Source organism: Aquarana catesbeiana, linkage group LG02, assembly GCF_042186555.1.
Source record: "Aquarana catesbeiana isolate 2022-GZ linkage group LG02, ASM4218655v1, whole genome shotgun sequence".
Classification (NCBI taxonomy): Eukaryota; Metazoa; Chordata; class Amphibia; order Anura; family Ranidae; genus Aquarana; species Aquarana catesbeiana.
This window is the reverse complement of record NC_133325.1, coordinates 788243416-788266878: the sequence shown is the minus strand read 5'-3', so window position 1 is coordinate 788266878 and position 23463 is coordinate 788243416. Positions and strand designations below refer to the sequence as shown.

Sequence of the window (23463 nt, the reverse complement as noted above, 5' to 3'; positions counted from 1 at the left end):
CTGTGAGGGGGAATATGCACTGACCACCATGTAATGAGGGATTTTACGCCACCTACCAATAGAAAAGAGGGATTTCTACACTGACACCAATGTAATAAGAGAATTTACACCAACCACCAGTGTAAGGGGGAATATGCAATGACCTCCATGTAAGGGGGAATTTACACTGACAACCATTGTCGAGGAGATTTGTACTGACCCCCAATGTAAGATGACACTTCTACACTGACCACCAATGTTAAGGGGGATTTACACTGACCACCAGTGTAAGGGCAGGTCTGCATATACCACCAATGTAAACGGAAATGTACACTGATCAGCAATGTTATGAAGATTTACACCGACAACCAATGTAATGGGAGATTTTACATCAACAACCAATAAAGGGGGATTTCTACACTGGCCACCAATGTAAGAGGGATTTACACTAACACCCAATTTAAAGGGGGCTTCTACATGGACCACCAATGTAAGGGAGGATTCGAAACTGAACACAAATGGATTTTTTTAAGGATTACCAATATAAAGAGAAGTTTCTACACTGGCCACCAATGTAATAGGGATTTACACTGACCACTAATGTAATAGGAGCATTCACGGTAACCACCAATGTAAAGAGGGATTTACACTGACCACCAATGTAAGGGGGACCTTCACACTGGCCACTAGTGTGAATGAAAGGATTGTAAACCAAGCCCCAATGTACTGAGAAGATTTACACTGACCACCAATGTAACTGAGACATTTAGCCTTTGTTCACATTTGTGTGTGTCAGGAATACATATCATTTCAGGTTATTCTCATGTAGACACAGGATCTTTATGTGAGTCATCTGTACACAACAATAGGGCAGAGCTGGGCAGCAGCAGCAGAACTTTACACTGAGATATCGGGACACAGCATGGGACTAAAACTTCAAGGGATAAGGGAATTTAGACTGGGATAGTTGGCAAGTATGAGGCAGCTGCTTTGGGCCCCACAACAATGATGGAAAAAAAATAATAAAGTAATAGTGTAAAAAAAAAATTAAATAATGAAAGTAAAAAACTACTGACACCTTCCACTGCCCTACTGACACATTCTTTGCACTACTGACACTGTCCATTGCTCTGCTGATCTATATGCATGTGTGTTTGTGCTCTGGGGTGCACGCCCTAATGCAAAAGGCTGTGCACATCAGCGCTCTTGACAATACCCCACAGATTCTCTATGGGGTTTAGGTCAGGCGAGTTTGCTGGTTTGCTGGTCAATCAAACACAGTGATACCATGATCAGAGGGTTGTGCTGACTTTGGACTTGATAAAACACAGTGGACCAACCCCAGCAGATGACATGGCTCCCCAAATCATCACGGACTGGAGAGGCACAGAATCCAAGTTGCATGAGGTCCAATGTGAAGTCTCTACAGTCAGTGATGATTTGGGGGGCCATGGCATCTGCTGGTGTTGGTCTACTGTGTTTTATACAGTCCAAAGTCAGCGCAGTCCTCTACCAGGAAATTCTAGAACACTTAATGCTTCCCTCTGCTGACCAGCTTCATGGAGATGCTGATTTCATTTTCCAGCAGGACTCGGCACCTGTCCACACTGCCAAAAGTACCAATAACTGGTTTAATGATCATGGTATCACTGTGCTTGATTGGCCAGCAGACTCTCCTGACCAACCCCATAGAGAATCTGTGGGGTATTGTCAAGAGGAAGATGAGAGACACCAGACCCAACAATGCAGATGATCTGAAGGCCACTATCAAAGCAACCTGGGCTTCCATAACACCTCAGCAGTGCCACAGGCTGATCACCTCCATGCCACGCCGCATTGATGCAGTAATTCACGCAAAAGGAGCCCCGACCAAGTATTGAGTGCATACTATACTGTACATGGACGTACTTTTCATTAAGCCAACATTTCTGTATTAAAAATCTTTTTTTTATTGGTCTTATGTAATATTCTAATTTTCTGAGATGCTAAATTTTGGGTTTTCACTCGCTGTAAGACATAATCATCAACATTAAAAGAAAGAAATTCTTTAAATATATCACTCTTTGTGTAACACATCTATATAAAGTATATGCGTTTCACTTTTTGAATTGAATTACTGAAATAAATTAACTTTTTTGACGATATTCTAATTTTTTGAGCTGCACCTGTATATTTCAAGATGGAAAGAGCGATGCACTAGTTTTTTTTTTTTTTTTTTCATGTACAGCGTATTGTTAGGCTATGCTCAGGTTGTGTGCAGATATGTCAATATATACAGACACGCCTATAGACGTGGAATGTCGGCCCTCGGCTACATAACATATACATCATACTAAAGATTTAAGAACTATTCCTGTATCTTGTCAGACCGTATGCAGCCTTTCAAGTGCCAAGACCTGCGTGCCACTCTCAAATGTTCTTCTAGAGACCTGCAGGCTGCTCATAGCATTCCCCTGATTGGGGGGGGTTACTAAATAAAAAAAACTCTTTTCAACAGCAAAGATTTTGTTACAATAGTCACAGGATTTGCACTGTGTCCTTTTCTGTCTAGTAACAGTTGGCTTGTTGCCCACAGGGTGTAGTCTTTATTAGACACCACCGCTGTGGAATGGTACAGCCTTCAGATATATAAGCCCAGGTACTCTATGATTGTACTCAGCCTGTCAATTGCTGTGCAAAAATGAGTCAGTTATTTGTGGGTGATCAATATTCAGTACCTGGGGGAGTGGGCCGACCCAGGTTAGCTACTAGGGAAGATCAAAGTGTCCTTGACAAGGTAAGCAATTGGGGAACCAATCCCTAAAGGGAACGATCATTTATTTTTATTGGCTTAGGAATTAGTCCCATGGCTCAAGTTTACAATGGAAGAAGCAATGGGATTACCAGTGGCTGCCAACTGGATAATACCCCCTAAAATGGAAACCGCAATGGAGGGAATTTATCAAAACGGGAGCAGCTGTGCACAGCGGCCAATCAGCTTGTTCAGTTAAGGTTTGAAAATTAAAGTTAGAAGCTGATTGGTTGCCAGGCACAGCAGCTCTGGATCCTGGCTGCTCCAGTTTTGACAAATTCCCTTTTATGTATTTTCCATGACCATGTTTTTTATGTTTTGCTCAATGTTTCGTTTTATATATAGCTTCTACATCTGTACATGTTCCGTATGTTTGATGTAATATATCTATCTATCTGTCTGTCTGTCTGTCTGTCTGTCTGTCTGTCTGTCTATCTATACAAAAGAACTTCATAGACTAGGGATGGGATACCTTACTGTCATCTGTTATAACCATATGAATCCAATGGCATAACAAAGTTGATACTTTGTTGACAGATTTGTATCTATTTTATATGTTTATATAGTTTATTACAGTTTTTCTCCATTGTTTTGGCTCATTTCTTGAAACAGAAATGACATTCTCAAAACTCTAAGTTCATTTGGCAAAACAGTCTTATGCCCCGTACACACGGTCGGATTTTCCGACGGAAAATGTGTGATAGGACCTTGTTGTCGGAAATTCCGACCGTGTGTGGGCTCCATCACACATTTTCCATCGGATTTTCCGACACACAAAGTTTGAGAGCAGGATATAAAATTTTCCGACAACAAAATCCGTTGTCGGAAATTCCGATCGTGTGTACACAAATCCGACGGACAAAGTGCCACGCATGCTCAGAATAAATAAAGAGATGAAAGCTATTGGCCACTGCCCCGTTTATAGTCCCGACATACGTGTTTTACGTCACCGCGTTTAGAACGATCGGATTTTCCGACAACTTTGTGTGACCATGTGTATGCAAAACAAGTTTGAGCCAACATCCGTAGGAAAAAATCCTAGGATTTTGTTGTCGGAATGTCCGAACAAAGTCCGACCGTGTGTACGGGGCATTACAGTTCAGCACAACACTTTAACTCACGTGCAAAAGCTCATATCTCTCCCAAAACTGTTCACTCATGCTTCAAAACCATATTCCTTTCCCATATAAAGAGTCAGTGCTACCAAAATGGCAAAGATTCTTCTCAATTGCTTTGGCTCATTTCTTGAAACAGACCAGACGTTCTCCACTCTCTTGGTGCTTTTGCCAAAATAACCTGGATGAGTCAGCACAACACCATGGTTCACCTTCAAAAGCTCATATCTTTCCCAAAACAGTTCACTCATGTGTCAAAAATAAATTTCTTTCTCATTCAAATAGTCAGTGCCCCCAAAATGCTTCGTCCCTTTGGCATTGTGTAAGCACTGCAAGTCAAAATGTTTAGATGTTTTGTCTCTAAGGCTGGGTTCACACTGCTGCGGTGGCAGACATCGTATGTGATTTGCAGTGCACTGCTGTTCACATCACATGCGATGTCTGTGCTGTGCGATATCAGCCATACAGATAGTATGGCTGATATCGCACCGCATTCAGTCCAAACTCGCACAGGACCCTTTTTTTTGTTCGGACCAGAATCGGATCGCATGGGTGTTCACACCTATGCGATCCGATACATGTCCGAATTGTCAGTTCGCAGTGCGATATGCGAGCTGAACTGGGGGTGTCGTTAACATTGTATGACACTCCCCAGCAGTTCGCATATGGCAGTGTAAACTGCCGTGCGAGTTGGTGCGATGCGGGAACCTGCAGTAAATTCGCTGCGTTCCCGCACCGCAGCAGTGTGAACCTAGCCTAAGGCAGAGGACCATTGAAATATCCCTCATCCCTCAATATTCCTCAATATTCCTCATGTCCACCTTTCAGTCTTAGCCCAGTCCTTCATTGACAATGATTACAGTTTTTGTCTAGCTAACTGAATACAATTGTGTATAAAACTGAAAAAAAAGAAAAGATTTTAGGCTAAGAGTAGCCTCCAAGGTTTGACATCACAGATTGCACTCATACTGCCAAGGAAAAATCACTTTACAGTATTGTAACCATTATCATTTACACACAAAGTAAGTCCATACATTAGAGTAAAAAGAAAATTTATTATACAGTACAGTTTTTCTCCATTGTTTTGGCTCATTTCTTGAAACAGAAATGACATTCTCAAAACTCTAAGTTTATTTGGCAAAACAGTCTTACAGTTCAGCACAACTCTATAACTCACGTGCAAAAGCTCATATCTCTCCCAAAACTGTTCACTCATGCTTCAAAACCATATTCCTTTCCCATATAAAGAGTCAGTGCTACCAAAATGGCAAAGATTCTTCTCAATTGCTTTGACTCATTTCTTGAAACAGACCAGACATTCTCAACTCTCTTGGTGCTTTTGCCAAAATAACCTGGATGGTTCAGCACAACACCATGGTTCACCTTCAAATGCTCATATCTTTCCCAAAACAGTTCACTCATGTGTCAAAAATAAATTTCTTTCTCATTCAAATAGTCAGTGCCCCCAAAATGCTTCATCCCTTTGGCATTGTGTAAGCACTGCAAGTCAAAATGTTTAGATGTTTTGTCTCTAAGGCAGAGGACCATTGAAATATCCCTCATGTCCACCTTTCAGTCTTAGCCCAGTCCTTCATTGACAATGGTTACTGTACAGTTTTTGTCTAGCTAACTGAATACAATTGTGTATAAAACTGAAAAAAAAGAAAAGATTTTAGGGTAAGAGTAGCCTCCAAGGTTTTACATCACACATTGTACTCATACTGCCAAGGAAAAATTACTTTTCAGTATTGTAACCATTATCATTCACACACAAAGTAACTTCCATACATCAGAGTAAAAAGAAAATGTATACAGCATAATATACGGAAATATAAACACACAAACAAAAAACAAGGAAAATTACATTTAGCCTACAATGCTGTAAATAAAGCTGGAGTTTCACAACTACTGTAACATCTCTTCACTGGCCACCGTCCTCACCCTCCTGCCCATCTGCTGTCTGTCTGGCCACAGATTCTCATCAACATTGCAACGTATATCCTCCCTTGCGATGCAACGAGGGAAGAAGCTGCGTGCATGTCGCAACCATCCTCTACAAAAAACAAAGGGAAAGGTAATTCATCAAGGAGGAACATGCAATGGTCAAAAGGTATATGAAATGCTTTTTATTGAAAGTACACTATAAACACCAATCCAATAATATACTGTAAAAACAGGTACCATCACCAATATAAAAATGACAACGTTGTCATTGACAGACACAGATGGCCACCACTCACATATACCACACACACCTCATGTGAATTCATTCAAGATAGATATACAAGAATGAATTCAGATTGGATACTAGATACATATCATCTGCTGGATAACTGAAAGTCCTGGTAAATCAAATGATAACAGCAGATGGTAAGTGAAAGGAGAGATATGTGGGGTTGTGGATGGTAATGCAGTAGCCCTAGATATCAGGTCCTCATAGATGTAGGAACAAGAAGAACCGGGGGGATAGGAGGGGAAGATGGGGGAACGGAAATGGGAAGACCCTGTACTGACTCAACAGTAGCATGGTCACTGGATACTGCAGTCCTGGTCAGTTACTGTAAGATCACCCTGGGCCATCAATATTTCGCAGCGCTGATGACAGGGAATGGGAGTTCCTGTTTTCAGGATATGGTGAGCCGTAGCGGATTGAATCAGGCTGAGCAGTGTAACTCATTTAGTGAATCATACATACTGGGTGGATGCACTGATTGAGACAACTGTCCCCTGTCCAGGACACAAACAGATTAGATCTCATGCAGTGTTGACTCTGTGGTGCATCAGGACACATCACCGGACCTAGTTCAGGCTCATGCCGTCTCCAGCTGGCTAGTTGAGTTGTCTCCCGTCCTCCGCCGGGTCCTCAGCTGTGCATATCCTTTGATGGCGTACTGAGGGTAAGTAGAAGGTGTACGCCCAGGGAGATGCGGTGAATAAAGCAGGGTTTTCTAAAGCGTTCAGTCCTCCGCTCGTTCCGTTTCCTGGGAAGTTTCAAACGGCCATGTTACTGTAATTACAGGCCAGTGATGCCTGGGCTGGTGGGTGGATCTGGAGGTCTGTGGGAACGCTATGGGTAGCGTGATGGCATCATGCTGACGCGTTTCATCCGCCAATCGGATTTCACCAGAGCATCCCCTACACTGATCTCCTGTAATATCCTCACAGGCAGCATCCATTGCATGGAGCAGGGACCTCTGATCTTGAGCTCGATGCTCATACACTCTCCACCTCCAAGTGGAGAAAAACTCCTCAATAGGGTTGAGGAAAGGAGAGTAAGGTGGTAGGAACACCATATCCATCCTTGGATGAGCAGTGAACCAGGCCCTCATAAGCAGGCCACGGTGGAAATTCACATTGTCCCATACAATTATATATTGTGGTAGGTGAGGCCCTTTAAGATCCTCTCTTATTTTCAGGGATCAAATCCAAATAAAGGCGGTCCAAGAAGATAAGGAGCTTCTGTGTATTCTCTGGGCCAAGACTGGGGATGTGAGTGGCCACACCATTCTCAGAAATGGCAGCACACATAGTTATATTGCCCCCTCGCTGGCCTGGGACATCCACCGTGGCCCGGTGGCCAATAAAATTACGTCCACGTCTTCGGCCCTTGGCCAGGTTGAAGCCAGCCTCATCCACATACACGAGTATGTGAGAGGTCTCATTTCCTTCCAATGCCATTATTCTCTACAATAGAGTAAAAAAAGAAAACATCAAATCAGTCATACAGAAGAGTCATACACTACAGTTACAGACAGTTACATAGGAATGTTCTAAACAAGTTCAATATATTACTGGCCAGTATTCCAGTGGTTCCAAACCTGGGGTACATGTACCCTATGCAGAGGTACTACAGGGGGTATTTGACAGAAAGGGGAGGGGAAAAATTATCAATGAGTAGACTTACTGAAATGTTACAGTAAAACCCACAGTATTAGATAGATTTACATGGGAGGCACTACTGTAATTGCAGCTCTCTGACCCTTTTTCTTACTGTATTGTATGTTATATTCTTCAAAATAAGGATTATAATGATAATTGCATCATACAGTAAGCTGCAGTTTTTAGACAAAATGTTTATAAATCAGATACGTAAATCAAATACTTTCATACCTGGATTACCTAGATTCAGAAATCAGGTGGGTACTGAAACCAATACATTTTGGGAACCACTGCTTATGGTAGATGTAAAAAGGTTATCTTGATGGACAACCAGTGACTGACTTCCATGTACATACTGGTACCGCAGCTCTTTCACTCTGTCAGATTTCCTCTCAAATGATACCCTGTAAATTTGCTTCATTGTCATCTGATGCTTCTTCAATATGCGGGCTATTGTGGAGATGCTTATAGAGTGACATTTTGGAATATGGCTTTGTGTTGTAGGATTGCAGTGCAGATCTGTCTCAATGTGATGGCATTATTTGCAAGCACCATGTTACAGATCTCTTGTTCTTGTTGTTCATTGAGAAGTTTTCCTCAGCCACCCGTGCCAGGTTGTCGTCCAATCCTAGACATAGAATTCAAAGGACAACACTCCATTCGTAATTTATACCTTATATATTCCGTACAGAATGAGTTACCGATGTAATCGTATTGTTGTTTTACTTACAGTAACTTTACCACAATTCCAATGCATCACTGCACAGTGACTGGAATACTACTGTAAACTGTATCATCAATATTGTAGAAAATAAACTATTCCATATTACTCCATAGTTTATTTTCTACAATATTTTTCTTGTCATTGTTAGTATCATACGTAACATCCCACTGAGGTAAGATACTGTAATACTGTAGGCCTATCACACACACATACACACTAAATGAATACGTAAATGAGTAAATAAACATATTTGTTGCTCTATGCACAGTGTCCTGTCCTATACATTATATAATTCCATCATTGACTGACTACATACCTGTTTTCCCTGCGAAAGGTTTGGATGATAGAGAAGACTGTAGAGCGAGGCACATTAGGTTGCACTCGGCTACCTTCCTCCGCTATTGTGAGGCCATGGTTGATGACATGATCTATAATTGTGGCCCGAATTTCATCAGGTACAGCACAGTGTCTTCGTGCTCCTCTGCCTCTTCCCCCTATTTCACCACCACGCACCCTTACTCCTCCTCCTCTTCTTCTTCCTCTTCCTCGAGCAGGCAGTTTCCCTTGTTCATTTACTTGGCCAGGTGCCTCCATGTTCAGAAATTGTACTGGTCCTGCATGGTCAAGCTCTATATATACATGTTTGGCAGCATTTACAATCATGGACAGCACCTGTCAGGTAACTAAACATACTGTTTGATTGGTCATCTGAGACCAACTCGGACTCCTCCTTTGTTAGGCTCCTTTCACACTGGGGCGGGGGCGTTGTCGGCGGTAAAGCGGCGATATTGTAAGTGGCGATTTACCGTCGGTATGCGGCCGCTAGCGGGGCGGTTTTACCCCCTGCTAGCGGCCGAGAAAGGGTTAAAACCACCGCAAAGCGCCTCTGCAGAGGCGCTTTGCCGGCGGTATAGCCGCGCCGTCCCATTGATTTCAATGGGCAGGAGCGGTAAAGGAGCGGTATACACACCGCTCCTTCACCACTCCGAAGATGCTGCTGGCAGGACTTTTTTTACCGTCCTGCCAGCGCATCGCTCCAGTGTGAAAGCCCTCGGGGCTTTCACACTGGAATGAAAGCAGCGGCACTTTCGGGTCGGTTTGCAGGCGCTATTATTAGCGCAATAGCGCCTGCAAACCGCCCCAGTGTGAAAGGACCCTTAGTCAAGTTCTAGTTGCACCTGACTGTCAATTTCTGTAATCATTTTATCAAATGTTCCAAGAGATTCATATATGGTATTCATGGTATTATGTTCCTGAATAATTTTGACAACTGAACAGACTATTGTGCATGTGATGACTTAAACAATGAAATGACGCTGACACGTTTTGGAGAGAACAACCATTAGACTGAGAATTGACAATCAGTTTAGATCAGCAAGATCTATTCACTTGGAAATTGTGCTAAATGTAGGCTACTTGTACTTAATCATTTGAAAGATGTACTGAGACACTGAGACATGTACTGAGACATTTGTAATTTTGATGAAATGAATGAGAAATTCAAGTCAGTTGTGAACAATTGCCAAGTGGTTTGGAGATTTGTCCATGTTGTTTTGAGAATGTCATTTCTGTTTCAAGAAATGAGCCAAAACAATGGAGAAAAACTGTAATATACAAAAATATAAACACACAAACAAAAAACAAGGAAAATTACATTTAGCCTACAATGCTGTAAATAAAGCTGGAGTTTCACAACTACTGTAACATCTCTTCACTGGCCACCGTCCTCACCCTCCTGCCCATCCACACGCTGCTGTCTGTCTGGCCACACATTCTCGTCAACATCGCAGCGTATATCCTCCCTTGCGATGCAACGAGGGAAGAAACGGCGTGCATGTCGCAACCATCCCCTACACTGATCTCCTGTAATATCCTCACAGGCAGCATCCATTGCATGGAGCAGGGACCTCTGATTTTGAGCCCGATGCTCATACACTCTCCACCTCCAAGCAGAGAAAAACTCCTCAATAGGATTGAGGAAAGGAGAGTAAGGTGGTAGGAACACCATATCCATCCTTGGATGAGCAGTGAACCAGGCCCTGATAAGCGGGCCACGGTGGAAATTCACATTGTCCCATACAATTATATATTGTGGTAGGTGAGGCCCTATGAGACCTCTCTCATTTTCAGGGATCAAATCCAAATGAAGGCGGTCCAAGAAGATGAGGAGCTTCTGTGTATTGTATGGGCCAAGACTGGGGATGTGAGTGGCCACACCATTCTCAGAAATGGCAGCACACATAGTTATATTGCCCCCTCGCTGGCCTGGGACATCCACCGTGGCCCGGTGGCCAATAAAATTACGGCCACGTCTTCGGCCCTTGGCCAGGTTGAAGCCAGCCTCATCCACATATACGAGTATGTGAGAGGTCTCGTTTCCTTCCAATGCCATTATTCTCTACAATAGAGTAAAAAAAGAAAACATCAAATCAGTCATACAGAAGAGTCGTATACTACAGTTACAGACAGTTACATAGGAATTAGGGTTGTCCCGATACCGATACTAGTACAAGTACTTGTACTCGGGCAAATGCTCCCGATGCTTCCGCCGATACCTGGAAGTCAGCTGTGATCGGCGCCTGGGGGAGTTACAAGATTCTCCCCCAGCGGCTTTCAGCGGCTTTAGTGACATACAGCGGTGATCGGTCACCTCTGACTGTCACTGCATCCTCCTCCATGTCCCCTCCGTTCCTCTGTCCCCCTCCGCTGTCCCCAGGGGCATTGCTAGGTGGCAAAAAGACCAGGGGCTTCAGCCCGAAGTCCAAAAACCGGGGGGGGGGGGGGTGGCGCAGCTTTTTTTTGGGCTGCGTGGTGGGGTTGTGTGACTTACCAGTGCCTATCAATGCTGACCAGTAAACACACCTGCCTGACACTGACCTACATACACTGACCTACATACACTGACCTACATACACTGACCTACATACACTGACCTACATACACTGACCTATATACACTGACCTGCCTGACCTATATACACAGACCTATATACACTGACCTACATACACTGACCTGTATACACTGACCTGTATACACTGACCTATATACTCTGACCTACATACACTGACCTGCCTGACCTGTATACACTGACCTATATACACTGACCTGCCTGACCTATATACACCGACCACTATACACACATTGCGTGTCTGACCTACCTCAGCTGTGGTGTGCGGTCACAGCAGGCAGTCAGTCACTTGTCACCGTCAGAGAGGAGCCAAGGAGGAGAGGAAAGCCTCCCGCCCGAGCGGGAATGTAGCGTTCCCGCCTTCTGGAGCCTGCAGGCTAAGATGGACGTCACGTCACACGTCCCGCTCCAGAAGCGGGAGCTGCGGCACTCTGCCACTTTCGGCCGCACTCGGCCGCTATGGCACTCGGGGACTTACTCGGCTACTTTCGGCCGCTATGGCACTCGGGGACTCGGCTACTTTCGGCCGCTATGGCACTCGGGGACACGCTACTTTCGGCCACTTTCGGCCCGCACTCACAATCAGATCGGTCCCGGCGCCGGCGCTCGGGGCTGACAATGGAATGCAGCATTCCATAGACTCTGACTTTTTCGGGTCTTGTTCGGGGCTTCAGCCCCCCCTAGCCACCCCCTCCATACGCCCCTGGCTGTCCCCCTCCGTTCCGCCGTTCCCCTCTCCTTCTCTGTCCCCCTCCGCCGTCCCCTCCGTTCTGCTATCCCCCTCTCCTTCTCTGTCCCCTCCGTTCTGCTGTGCCTCTCTGCTGTCCCCCTCCATTCCGCCATTCCCCTCTCCTTCTCTGTCCCCCCCCGCTGTCCCCTCCGTTCTGCTGTGCCTCTCCGCTGTCCCCTCCCCTTCTCTGTCCCCCTCCGTTGTCCCCCTCCGTTCCGACGTCCCCCTCCTCCTTCCTTTGTGAATGGACAGAGTCAGCTGATACATTGTAATCTCCTGTGATTAGGATGTGTCAGTTTATGAATGGAGAGGAGCCGCTGTCTTCTCTCCATTCATTGTCAGTGCAGCTGAGGCTGCAGAGAAAGGGACTGGGGAATCTCTATCCTCTGTCTCTTTCTCTGTCTCAAGGGGGAGATATCAGAGGTCTGTTACGTAAGACCCATGATATCTCACCAAAGCCCCCCAACAGGGCTGATAAAAAAAAAAAAATAAAAAAAACACATATTGCAATAAAGAATAAAAAAAAAAGTATCGGTATCGGGGAGTACTTGAAAAAAGTATCGGTACTTGTACTCGGTCCTAAAAGAGTGGTATCAGGACAACCCTAATAGGAATGTTCTATGTTCTACACAAGTTCAATATACTACTGGCCAGTATTCCAGTGGTTCCAAACCTGGGGTACATGTACCCTAAGAAGAGGTACTACAGGGGGTATTTACTGTAACAGAAAGGGGAGGGTAAAAATTATCAACGAGTAGACTTACTGAAATGTTACAGTAAAACCCACAGTATTAGATAGATTTGCATGGGAGGCACTACTGTAATTGCAGCTCTTTGACCCCTTTTCTTACTGTATTATATGTTATATTCTTCAAAATAAGGATTATAATGATAATTGCATCATACAGTAAGCTGCAGTTTTTAGGCAAAATGTTTATAAATCAGATACGTAAATCAAATACTTTCATACCTGGATTACCTGGATTCAGAAATCAGGTAAAGTGGGTACTGAAACCAATACATTTCGGGAACCACTGCTTACGGTAATTGTAAAAAGGTTATCTTGATGGACAACCAGTGACTGACTTACATGTACATACTGGTACCGCAGCTCTTTCACTCTGTCAGAGTTCCTCTCAAACGGTACCCTGTAAATTTGCTTCATTGTCATCTGATGCTTCTTCAATATGCGGGCTATTGTGGAGATGCTTATAGAGTTGACATTTTGGAATATGGCATTGTCTTGTAGGATTTCAGTGTGGATCTGTCTCAATGTGATGGCATTATTTGCAAGCACCATGTTTCAGATCTCTTGTTCTTGTTGTTCATTGAGAAGTTTTCCTCGGCCACCCGTGCCAGGTTGTCGTCCAATCCTAGACATAGAATTCAAAGGACAACACTTCATTCGTAATTTATACCTTATGTATTCCATACAGAATGAGTTACCAATGTAATCGTATTGTTGTTTTACTTACAGTAACTTTACCACAATTCTAATGCATCACTGCACAGTGACTGGAATACTAGTGTAAACTGTATCATCAATATTGTAGAAAATAAACTATTCCATACTATTCCATAGTTTATTTTCTACAATATTTTTCTTGTCATTGTTAGTATCATACGTAACATCCCGCTAGGTAATATACTGTAATACTGTAGGCCTATCACACACACACACACACACACACACACTAAATGAATACGTAAATGAGTAAATAAACATATTTGTTGCTCTATGCACAGTGTCCTGTCCTATACATTATATAATTCCATCATTGACTGACTACATACCTGTTTTCCCTGCGAAAGGTTTGGATGATAGAGAAGACTGTAGAGCGAGGCACATTAGGCTGCACTCGGCGACCTTCCTCCGCCATTGTGAGGCCATGGTTGAAGACATGGTCTATAATTGTGGCCCGAATTTCATCAGGGACAGCATGGTGTCTTCGTGCTCCTCGGCCTCTTCCCCCTATTCCACCACCACGCAGCCTTACTCCTCCTCCTCTTCTTCTTCCTCTTCCTCGAGCAGGCAGTTGCCCTTGTTCATCTACTTGGCCAGGTGCCTCCATGTTCAGAAATTGTACTGGTCCTGCATGGTCAAGCTCTATATATACATGTTTGGCAGCATTTACAATCATGGACAGCACCTGTCAGGTAACTAAACATACTGTTTGATTGGTCACCTGAGACCAACTCCAACTCATCCTTCGTTAGTCAAGTTCTAGTTGCACCCGACTGTCAATTGCTGTAATAATTTTATCAAATGTTCCAAGAGATTCATATATGGTATTCATGGTATTATGTTCCTGAATAATTTTGACAATTGAACAGACTATTGTGCATGTGATGACTTAAACAATGAAATGATGCTGACACGTTTTGGAGAGAACAACCATTAGACTGAGAATTGACAATCAGTTTAGATCAACAAGATCTATTCACTTGGAAATTGTGCTAAATGTAGGCTACTTGTACTTAATCATTTGAAAGATGTACTGAGACATTGAGACATGCACTGAGACATTTGCAATTTTGATGAAATGAATGAGAAATTCAATTCAGTTGTGAATAATTGCCAAGTGGTTTGGAGATTTGTCCATGTTGTTTTGAGAATGTCATTTCTGTTTCAAGAAATTAGCCAAAACAATGGAGAAAAACTGTAATTAAGTTTATTTACTTTAATGATAGAGTACACATTGAACATACTTAGGTTCTTCTTCTAGAAATGATGGCATGATGCAAGCCGGTCTTGGGTCTTGTCAGGGACTCTATAACATTTAGATTGAAGCAATAAACAACTGTTTGATCATCTATATGAAGCTTGATACATGTATAACAGTGGTCTCCAAACTGTGGCCTGGGGCCCAGATGCAGCCCTTTGCTTGCTTTTATCTGCCCCTTGAGGAATTATTCACCCCACTGTAAGCAACACCAACAATAGGGCACTATTCCTCTCACTGACACCAATGATAGGGAACCATTCCTCTCACTGACACCAATGATGGGGCTCTATTATTTCCACTGATACCAATGATGGGGCACTATTCCTCCCACTGATACCAATGATGGAGCACCATTCTTCTCACTGACACCAATGAAATATGACACTGTTCCTCCCACTGACACTAATAATGGGGCACTATTCCTCCCCGAGGTTTACCAATAATGGGGCGCTACTCCTCCTCCTGACACCAATAATGGGGTGCCGTTCCTCCCACTGACACCAAGGATGGGGCACTATTACTGATACCAATGATGGGGCACTATTACTGATACCAATGATGGGGCACTATTCTTCCCACTGATATCAATGATGTGGCACTATATCTCCCAGAGGTTTACTAATAATAGGGCGCTACTCCTCCTACTGACACCAGTAATGGGGTACTATTCCTCCCAGTGACACCAATGATGAGGCATTATTCTGCCCACTGACACCAATGATGGGGCACTATTCTTCCCACTGACACCAATGATGGTGCACTATTCCTCCCACTGATACCAATGATGGGGCACTATTTCTCCCACTGATACCAAGGATGGGGCACTATTACTGATACCAATGATGGGGCACTATTCTTTCCACTGATATCAATAAAGTGGCACTAAATCTCCCAGAGGTTTACCAATAATGGGGCACTCCTCCTCCTACTGACACCCATAATGGGGCACTATTCTTCCCACTGATACCAATGATGGGGCACTATTCCTCCCACTGACCCCAATGATGGGGCACTATTCTTCCCACTGACCCCAATGATTGGGTAATATTCCTCCCACTCATACCAATGATGGGGCACTATTCCTCAACCTAATACCGTTAATGGGGCACTTTTCCTCCCACAGACATCAATGATGGGGCACTATTCCTCCACCTAATACCAATGATGGGACATGTTTACTCCCTCGGACACCAGGGCACTGTCTTCTTCCACTGGGCACAGTTCAGCCTTCCTCTATTTTGAAGGACAGTAAAGTGGCCCTTTGTTTAGAAAGTTTGGAGACCCCGATGTATAAATACCTTGAATAGACGCCCCTTTCTCACGGTGATCTGTTTAGGTCTCTCTGTCAGTTTTTCAGACAGACCTGATGGGACCCTCCAGTTTCTTATATAGAGCGGCGGAACCGCTGACACCTGCCGCCATCCGATATGATCCTGTCTGCCAGAAACAGACAGATGGGGGACCTATTCCTCATCCCTCTGGTGGATCAGATCGGAGGGCATCGGATGGAAAACGGACAGGTGGTCCATTTCCATCTGATTGCCCCATAGACGAGAGGGGACTGTGTCAGTGTCTGCTCTGCATAGGACCTGTCACCCAGCTACTCAGCAGGGATCAGCGGAGAGATCCCCCCCGCTGAGCAAGGAGATCCCGCTTCAGGAAGGCGCCCGTGTGAAAGGGGCCAAATCGATGCCTTATGGAATGTTTGTTTTACTTTGTGGAAAAATGTTCATTAGGACAGACTGGCCCCTAAAACTGCCCACACAGCTTACAATCTCATCGTATAGCTTTGAGAGTTACCAGAACTATGTGATGTGAGGGGGCCCTGTCCATCAGGCTGGTGAAAGAGGGACAGATTATTTCAGATTTTGATCCTTGCAATATTTGGACGATTCCCTCTGTGCTAGGTGGAGGTAACAGGTGCTTTTGGCAGTCAGAGATCTCATTAACATATGGGATGAAAGGGTTAAAGGCAGTGCTGGAAAATAATGGTGGCCACAAAAAATATTGACACTTTGGGCCCAATTTGGACATTTTCACTTAGGGGCGTACTTACTTTTGTTTCCAGCGTTTTAGACATTAATGGCTGTGTGAAGTTATTTTGAGGGGACAGCAAATTTACACTGTTATACAAGCTGTACACTCACTACTTTACATTGTAGACAAGTGTCATTTCTTCAGTGTTGTCACATGAAAAGATAGAAGAAAATATTTACAAAAATGTTAGGGGTGTACTCACTTTTGTGAGATACTGTACATACAGTATAATTGACATATAAAATGTGTTATATGACATTATGCCGTGTAATGAAGCCATATCGAATGCAATAACCTCCGTCTCAAATAAAGCAGGCTAAAGCTTTCATTTCCATAAATTCCTCCTGCATATACAAGTGTAGCGCTGTGGGTTAAAAAGCTTATAAAATAATGGAAATAAAGAAAAAACGTCTGTGTCAAACAACTATAGTTGCAAATTATGTTAACTTCACAGATAAATAAAATAGACAAAATAAAGTCTCTGATGTTTCTTCAGATGTTTTTTTAAAAAATTGAAGAGAACTGATGTTAGTCCAAAGGTATGTATAGTTCCTTATTCACCACGTGGATAATACATGCAAAAGAGTGATGAACCCTCCACATAAGGACAAAATGAAGGCTTACCAGAAGGATTGAACTCATAAGAACATACGTTCAATGAGTCAATCAAGCTTGTAACCCCAACGGGTAATCAAAAGGAGGAACCTTGCGACTGGATGGTGGTAAAGCTTCAGTATATGTCCACACTTCTGACGGAACTCAAGATAAATGGCAAACCTTCCCACGGGTCATCTCAGATGGATAATCCATATAAGAATAAAGAAGGGGAGCCACATAGCATAATACCGTTTGGGAAAACAGATTTATTAAAATAAGTAAACAACTTACATTTCAGTAGTAAGAAAAGCGCTTCAAATTAAAATTATGGCAGGCAGTGGAGTCTACCGACGCGTTTCGTCTTAAAAGACTTCTTCTGGGGTGCTCACTCACTGCTGCCATACCCCCTAATATAGATATCTAAGCCCCCTTAATGAGGATATAGCTCGTGTCTAAATTACAAAGGTACTTCCGGGTTTGGCCAAAATGGCGGACCCGCGTGCGTTCCACGCCTCAATTGGGTGTATGTATATGCGTTCCAGCATTGTACTGAGAAGTTGCTATAAGATATAATCAAAATATGAGTGTAGGGACAAAGTAGGAATGTAACTGGAATAGGAAACACTTCCTAGTGAGGATATTTACAGTATAAAGCTGTTATTACCACTCTCTATATCATAGTGGAGAAAGGGAACGAGATACCGGACGTGCGTCACCCGTTCAGACGGGATGAACACGCGTCACTTCCCCTCACATGGACCGCTATGGATAAACAGCGGTTCAAGCCTCGTTTTGATGCCTATCGACCTATCAATGGAGATAGGGAGACCGAGATGTCGGATGTGCGTCACCCGTTCAGGAGGGATGAACACACGTCACTTCCCTTCACATGGACCGCTATAGATAAACAGCGGTTCAAGCCTCATTCTGATGCCTAAGTGGGGCGTACATCGCCACGTCAAACGGGGCGAGAGCATGTGACTCCCTATCACGTGGGCGGCCGAAAATAAACCTTAAGTCAGGCCTCGTTTTGATAACGGACAACATAGTGACGTCAGTAAAGAACTCTATATGAACAACAGTGAAAAAGCACAATGTGCAATAGCATAAAAAATCTACACCACAGAGAGTATGATCTTTTAATGAATAAATGGAAAATTTAGACATAATGACTCTTAGTGTGTTCCGTGAGTAGTGATATTGTGATAGATTAATAATGATAAATAATAAAAATAAAAATAAAAATAGAATTAAAATAAAAATAAAATTAAAATTAAAATTAAAATTAAAAAGATAAAATAAATAAAAAATAAAAAATAAAAAATATAAAAAATAAATAAAAATTAAAATTAAAATAAAATTAAAATAAAAATAAATATAAAAATAAAAATAAATAATAAATAAAAATAAAAATAAAAATAAAAATAAAAATAAAAAATGAAAATAAAAATAAATAAAAATAAAAATAAAAATAAAAAATAAATAATAAATAAATAAAAAATGAAAAATGGAAAATGAATAAAGTGAATATAAATAAATGTGCATATAAAGGGTGGTAAGGAAATTTTCATCTACATATACCATCTCAGAATGTTATAATGTGAATCAAAAAAAGTTAAATCTAAAGTGTGAAAGATCATTGGTAGTGACATTATCCATATCAGTGAAATCTTTGTATATATGTGTACATTAATTTGGCTTCCATAGACTCGAGATATATTCTCAAAAGAGTTCTTCACAGTTAAACACCAGTATACAAAAACTTATGATTACTCTAAAGTAAAACTAGGAGTCATTGATAAATGCATTAATGTCAATTTCCATATTCATACCCCTTGGGGAGAGGGACTGTAGCTCATGTATCCAGAAAGTCTCTAGGCGGGAGACGCCCCTGGTCTTAGCACCCCCTCTCCAAGGTGGAGTATATTGGTCGATAACTAGAAATTGTGAGCCTAGTGGGTTACCGTTATGGAATTCTTTGAAATGTCTAGGTACACTGTGTTTAGACTTCCTCCCTTTAATTAGGGCAATATGTTCACCCACTCTTCTAGTAAAAGTTCTCGTTGTGCGGCCAACGTATTGTTGGCCACATGGACATGTAATCAAATATACCACATATCTGGAATTACATGTGCAGAAAGGTTTAATGGTATACCTTTTCCCTGTGACTGTCGACATAAAATGTGTGGTCTTGCGTCCCGTTAATGTATTATGTTGGCATACAACACATTTCTTACATGGAAAAAATCCAGTCAGATTGTGGAAAAAAGAGGGACGAACTGGAGGGTTCGTAACATTGGGTGCTACCAGGCCACGTAGGGATGGTGCTCCTTTAAAGATTAGTTTGGCTTGTTCCGGTAGTATCTTAGCTAAAATATTATCTTGCTTCAACACCGCCCAGTGCTTTTTCATAATATTTTTAATTTGTTTGTGTTGCACTGAATATGAAGTTAGCATTGCCCACTTGTATGTGGAATCTGGTTCCCTGTCAGGTTTGACTTCAAACAGGGAATTTCTGTCAATATCTGTAACTCTCTGGAGGTCCAATTCTAAAGTAGTGTTGTCATACCCCTTGTCTAGAAACCGTTGTTTTAAAATATTTGCTTGTTCTATAAATACTTCCACGTTTGTACAGTTCCTACGAAGACGTAGAAACTGACTGCGAGGAACTGCGTTAAGCCAAGATCTGTGGTGGCAGCTATCTGTGGGAATGAAACTGTTTCGATCTGTTGGCTTAAAATATGTATTAAATTCAAATTGATCATTAACAATCCTGATTTCTAGATCTAGGAAGTGGATCACATCTTCACTCGCTTCATAAGATAAGGAGATACCTCTATCATTATTATTAAGGTGTTCAAAGAATTGTTTCAATGATTCTGGAGTACCACTCCATAGGAGGAGGATGTCGTCTATGTATCTAGCCCACAGGACTAGTGAGGTAGTCCCATAGGCATAGACGACATCCTCCTCCCATTTGGCCATGAAGAGGTTCGCAAGACTCGGAGCGAATTTCGCTCCCATGGCCACTCCACGTTGTTGCAAATAGAACCTTTGATCGAACCAAAAATAATTATGTTTGGTCGCGAATTCAAGCAACTCTATCAAATAATCGCACTGGAAAGAAGCCAGAGATTCCTCCCGGTATAGGAAGTGTCTGACAGCCTCTATGCCTCTTTCGTGTGGTATACACGTGTATAACGAGGCCACATCCGCTGTAGCCATGATGAAACCTTTCTGTAACTGAATCCCTTCCAAACGTTTAATCGTAGAGCTGGTATCCTTCAAAAAAGAAGGTATCTTTGAAACAATAGGTTGCAAATAGAAATCAATGTATTTGCCTATTCTAGACGTGATAGAATTAATACCACTCACGATGGGTCTCCCTGGAGGGCACGTCGGGTTTTTGTGGATTTTTGGCAAATAGTAGATGGTGGGGATTCTTGGTGCAGAGGGTACCAGGAAGGCTTTCTCCTTTTTATTTAGAATCCTAGAATCATAACCCTTGGTTATAATGGTCTGTAGTTGTTTCTTGTATATATTAGTGGGATTATTGGAGAGTTCTACGTAAGTATCTGGTTCTCTCAATATCCGATACATCTCCTTCTCATATTGGCTTTTATCCAACACCACTATACCTCCTCCTTTATCCGCGGGGCGGACAACTAAATTTTTTCGTGCACACAAGGATTGTAATCCTTTTTTTGGCAAGGATGAATGTCGAATATGTTTTTCTGGCAGTCTGGCAAGATCATCGAGAACGAGATCTCTAAAGATTTTCACTGCAGGAGTGATAGGGACCGGAGGAACGAATAAAGATGGGTTGGATAATCCCGAGTGTACAGTACCTGAGGTGGCTGCTGGGTAATCAGTTCGAGTGGGATTGGAAATCAGATACCTTTGAATGTTAATTTTACGTATGAATTTGTGAACATCAATGAATGTATGAAATTTATTCAGTTTCTTGGGGGGGGCATATTTGAGACCCTTATCGAGCACTGATATTTCAGCCTGAGTAAGTGCCTGGGTACTCAAATTAAATACCCCTTGTCCTACTACACTCTTTTTCTCTTTTCTTTTCTGTACTCTCCTCCCCCCTCGGCACCCTCTCTTGGGTCTGGACCCCTTTTTTGTAGTGTGTCGGTCCTCGTGAAAAACCTGATTATGGTAGGTCGTAGGATTTTGAATGTATGGAGGATCGACATAGCTGTCTCTCCTGGTGTGGGTATCTCTAAGAGGTGAATATCTATTATAGGTGCGGACTGGGGAGGAGGGGTACCGATAGTAAGGACTTTCGTCATAATAAGAAGAATTAGGAGAATTAGATAATAATAATAAGAAGAAGAATTAGAATAATAATAATAAGAAGAATTAGGTTCCACTCATTTAGATGTGACATTCGTTATTTCGGATAATTTGTAACTTCGGATAAATTTGTATTCGTTACGTTCACTAGCAGCCAAATTTGAAAGGAAATGCCAATACCTATAATTTAATAGTTATTATTATTAGCTAGTTAGTTTGTTATTATTTCGGATTTTAGAATTGTCGGATTTTTTAATTTTTCAATTTTCGTTCTTATTTTCGGATTTTCGTTCTTTCGAATTTTTGGATCTTCTTTCTTCTTTTCGGATTTTCGCATTTCCGAATTCCTGAATTTTAGAATTTACGCATTTTAGACTTTCTGAGCTTTCGAATTCGGATTTTTGGATTTCCGAATATTCAAACTTTAGAATTTCGAATTTACGAATTTACAAATTTTTTCAAAATAAGAATTTTGATCATAACGAATGACCCGAAAAACGAAAAAGAAAAAAAAATGAAACAAACAAAATCAAACAAATTTTTTGGCAGTGCACATGTTGAGGTGATACGGCTAACTAACACAGCTGAGGCCAGAATTTGGTAGATACTTGCTATCCTCACCTTATCACACAATGAGTGTATCTGGGGGATTTTTTATCCTTTTTTATTATATATGCTTACAAGCTGACTGTTAGCTTTCTGCTGAAAGTGATATGGGTGGCTGTAAGGGTGCCTGATCACTTCCACACCCATTGGGATGTGTTGCACCCCCCCTCCCCTCACCACCATATATCCTGGGCTCTGCTGCCCCCTTCTGTCGGCTCAAGACATCTATAGCAAGTGTTTTTGGGGTAGAACAGAGAGTGCGAGATAGTGAACCCAGAAGTGACAAGCATGTCCACAGTTCCAGATTGTTCTTCTCCAGTAGCACTGGCCAAGGAAGAAGCTAATCAAACACAATCTGTGCTTAATCAGCTTCAATTGAGTGTAAGGGAGACATTAGGGGTCTAATAGACCCTTGATGTTTCATCAAATTGAACCTGTCATTTTAATTGTCATATCGTATTAGCTCCCTACATGATATTAATAAAGTTACAGTGCCTTGAAAAAAGTATTCACACCCCTTGAAATTTTCAGAGTAAAGGGGGCTGAATACAAATGTACCCCACACTTCACATATTTATTTTTAAAAAAATTTGAAAACTATTTATCATTTTCCTTCCACTTCACAATTATGAGCCACTTTGTGTTGGTCTATCACATAAAATCCCAAAAAATACATTTACGTTTTTGGTTGTAACATGACAAAATGTGAAACATTTTAAGGGGGTTCGAATACTTTTTCAAGGCAGTGTAAGTAGAAAAAGAAAGTTTAAAAAAAATGAGCTACACTAAATCAATTTAACAGCCCCCTTCCCTCCCTATGTACTTGCAAATATGATCAAAAACACGTGCATTAGGTGCATCTCTGTATGGAAAACAATTGCTCTGTACAGATTCTGTATTTTCACACGTGCCAGAGTGAGAGCAATAATTCTAGGCTCATTATTCATGGTTAACGCTAAATTGATGACCTTTAGAGGCTTCTAACCACTTCCCGCCTGACGTGGCGCATATACACAGCCTCTTAGCGGGTGGGCTTTAACACATAGAGACCACATACATACGGCCT

General features: G+C 42.1%; 1 protein-coding gene across 1 annotated transcript in view; it reads left to right on the top strand.

Annotated features, from left to right (window-relative positions):
• Positions 1–2659: 2659 nt before the first annotated feature.
• The window catches only part of LOC141130133 (cystatin-A-like), a 35197-nt gene continuing 14393 nt past the window's right edge, over positions 2660–23463 (top strand). The window contains exon 1 of the mRNA XM_073618086.1: positions 2660–2755. Within this exon, the coding sequence (XP_073474187.1) occupies positions 2660–2755 (96 nt within the window). The remainder of the gene's footprint in view (positions 2756–23463) is intronic.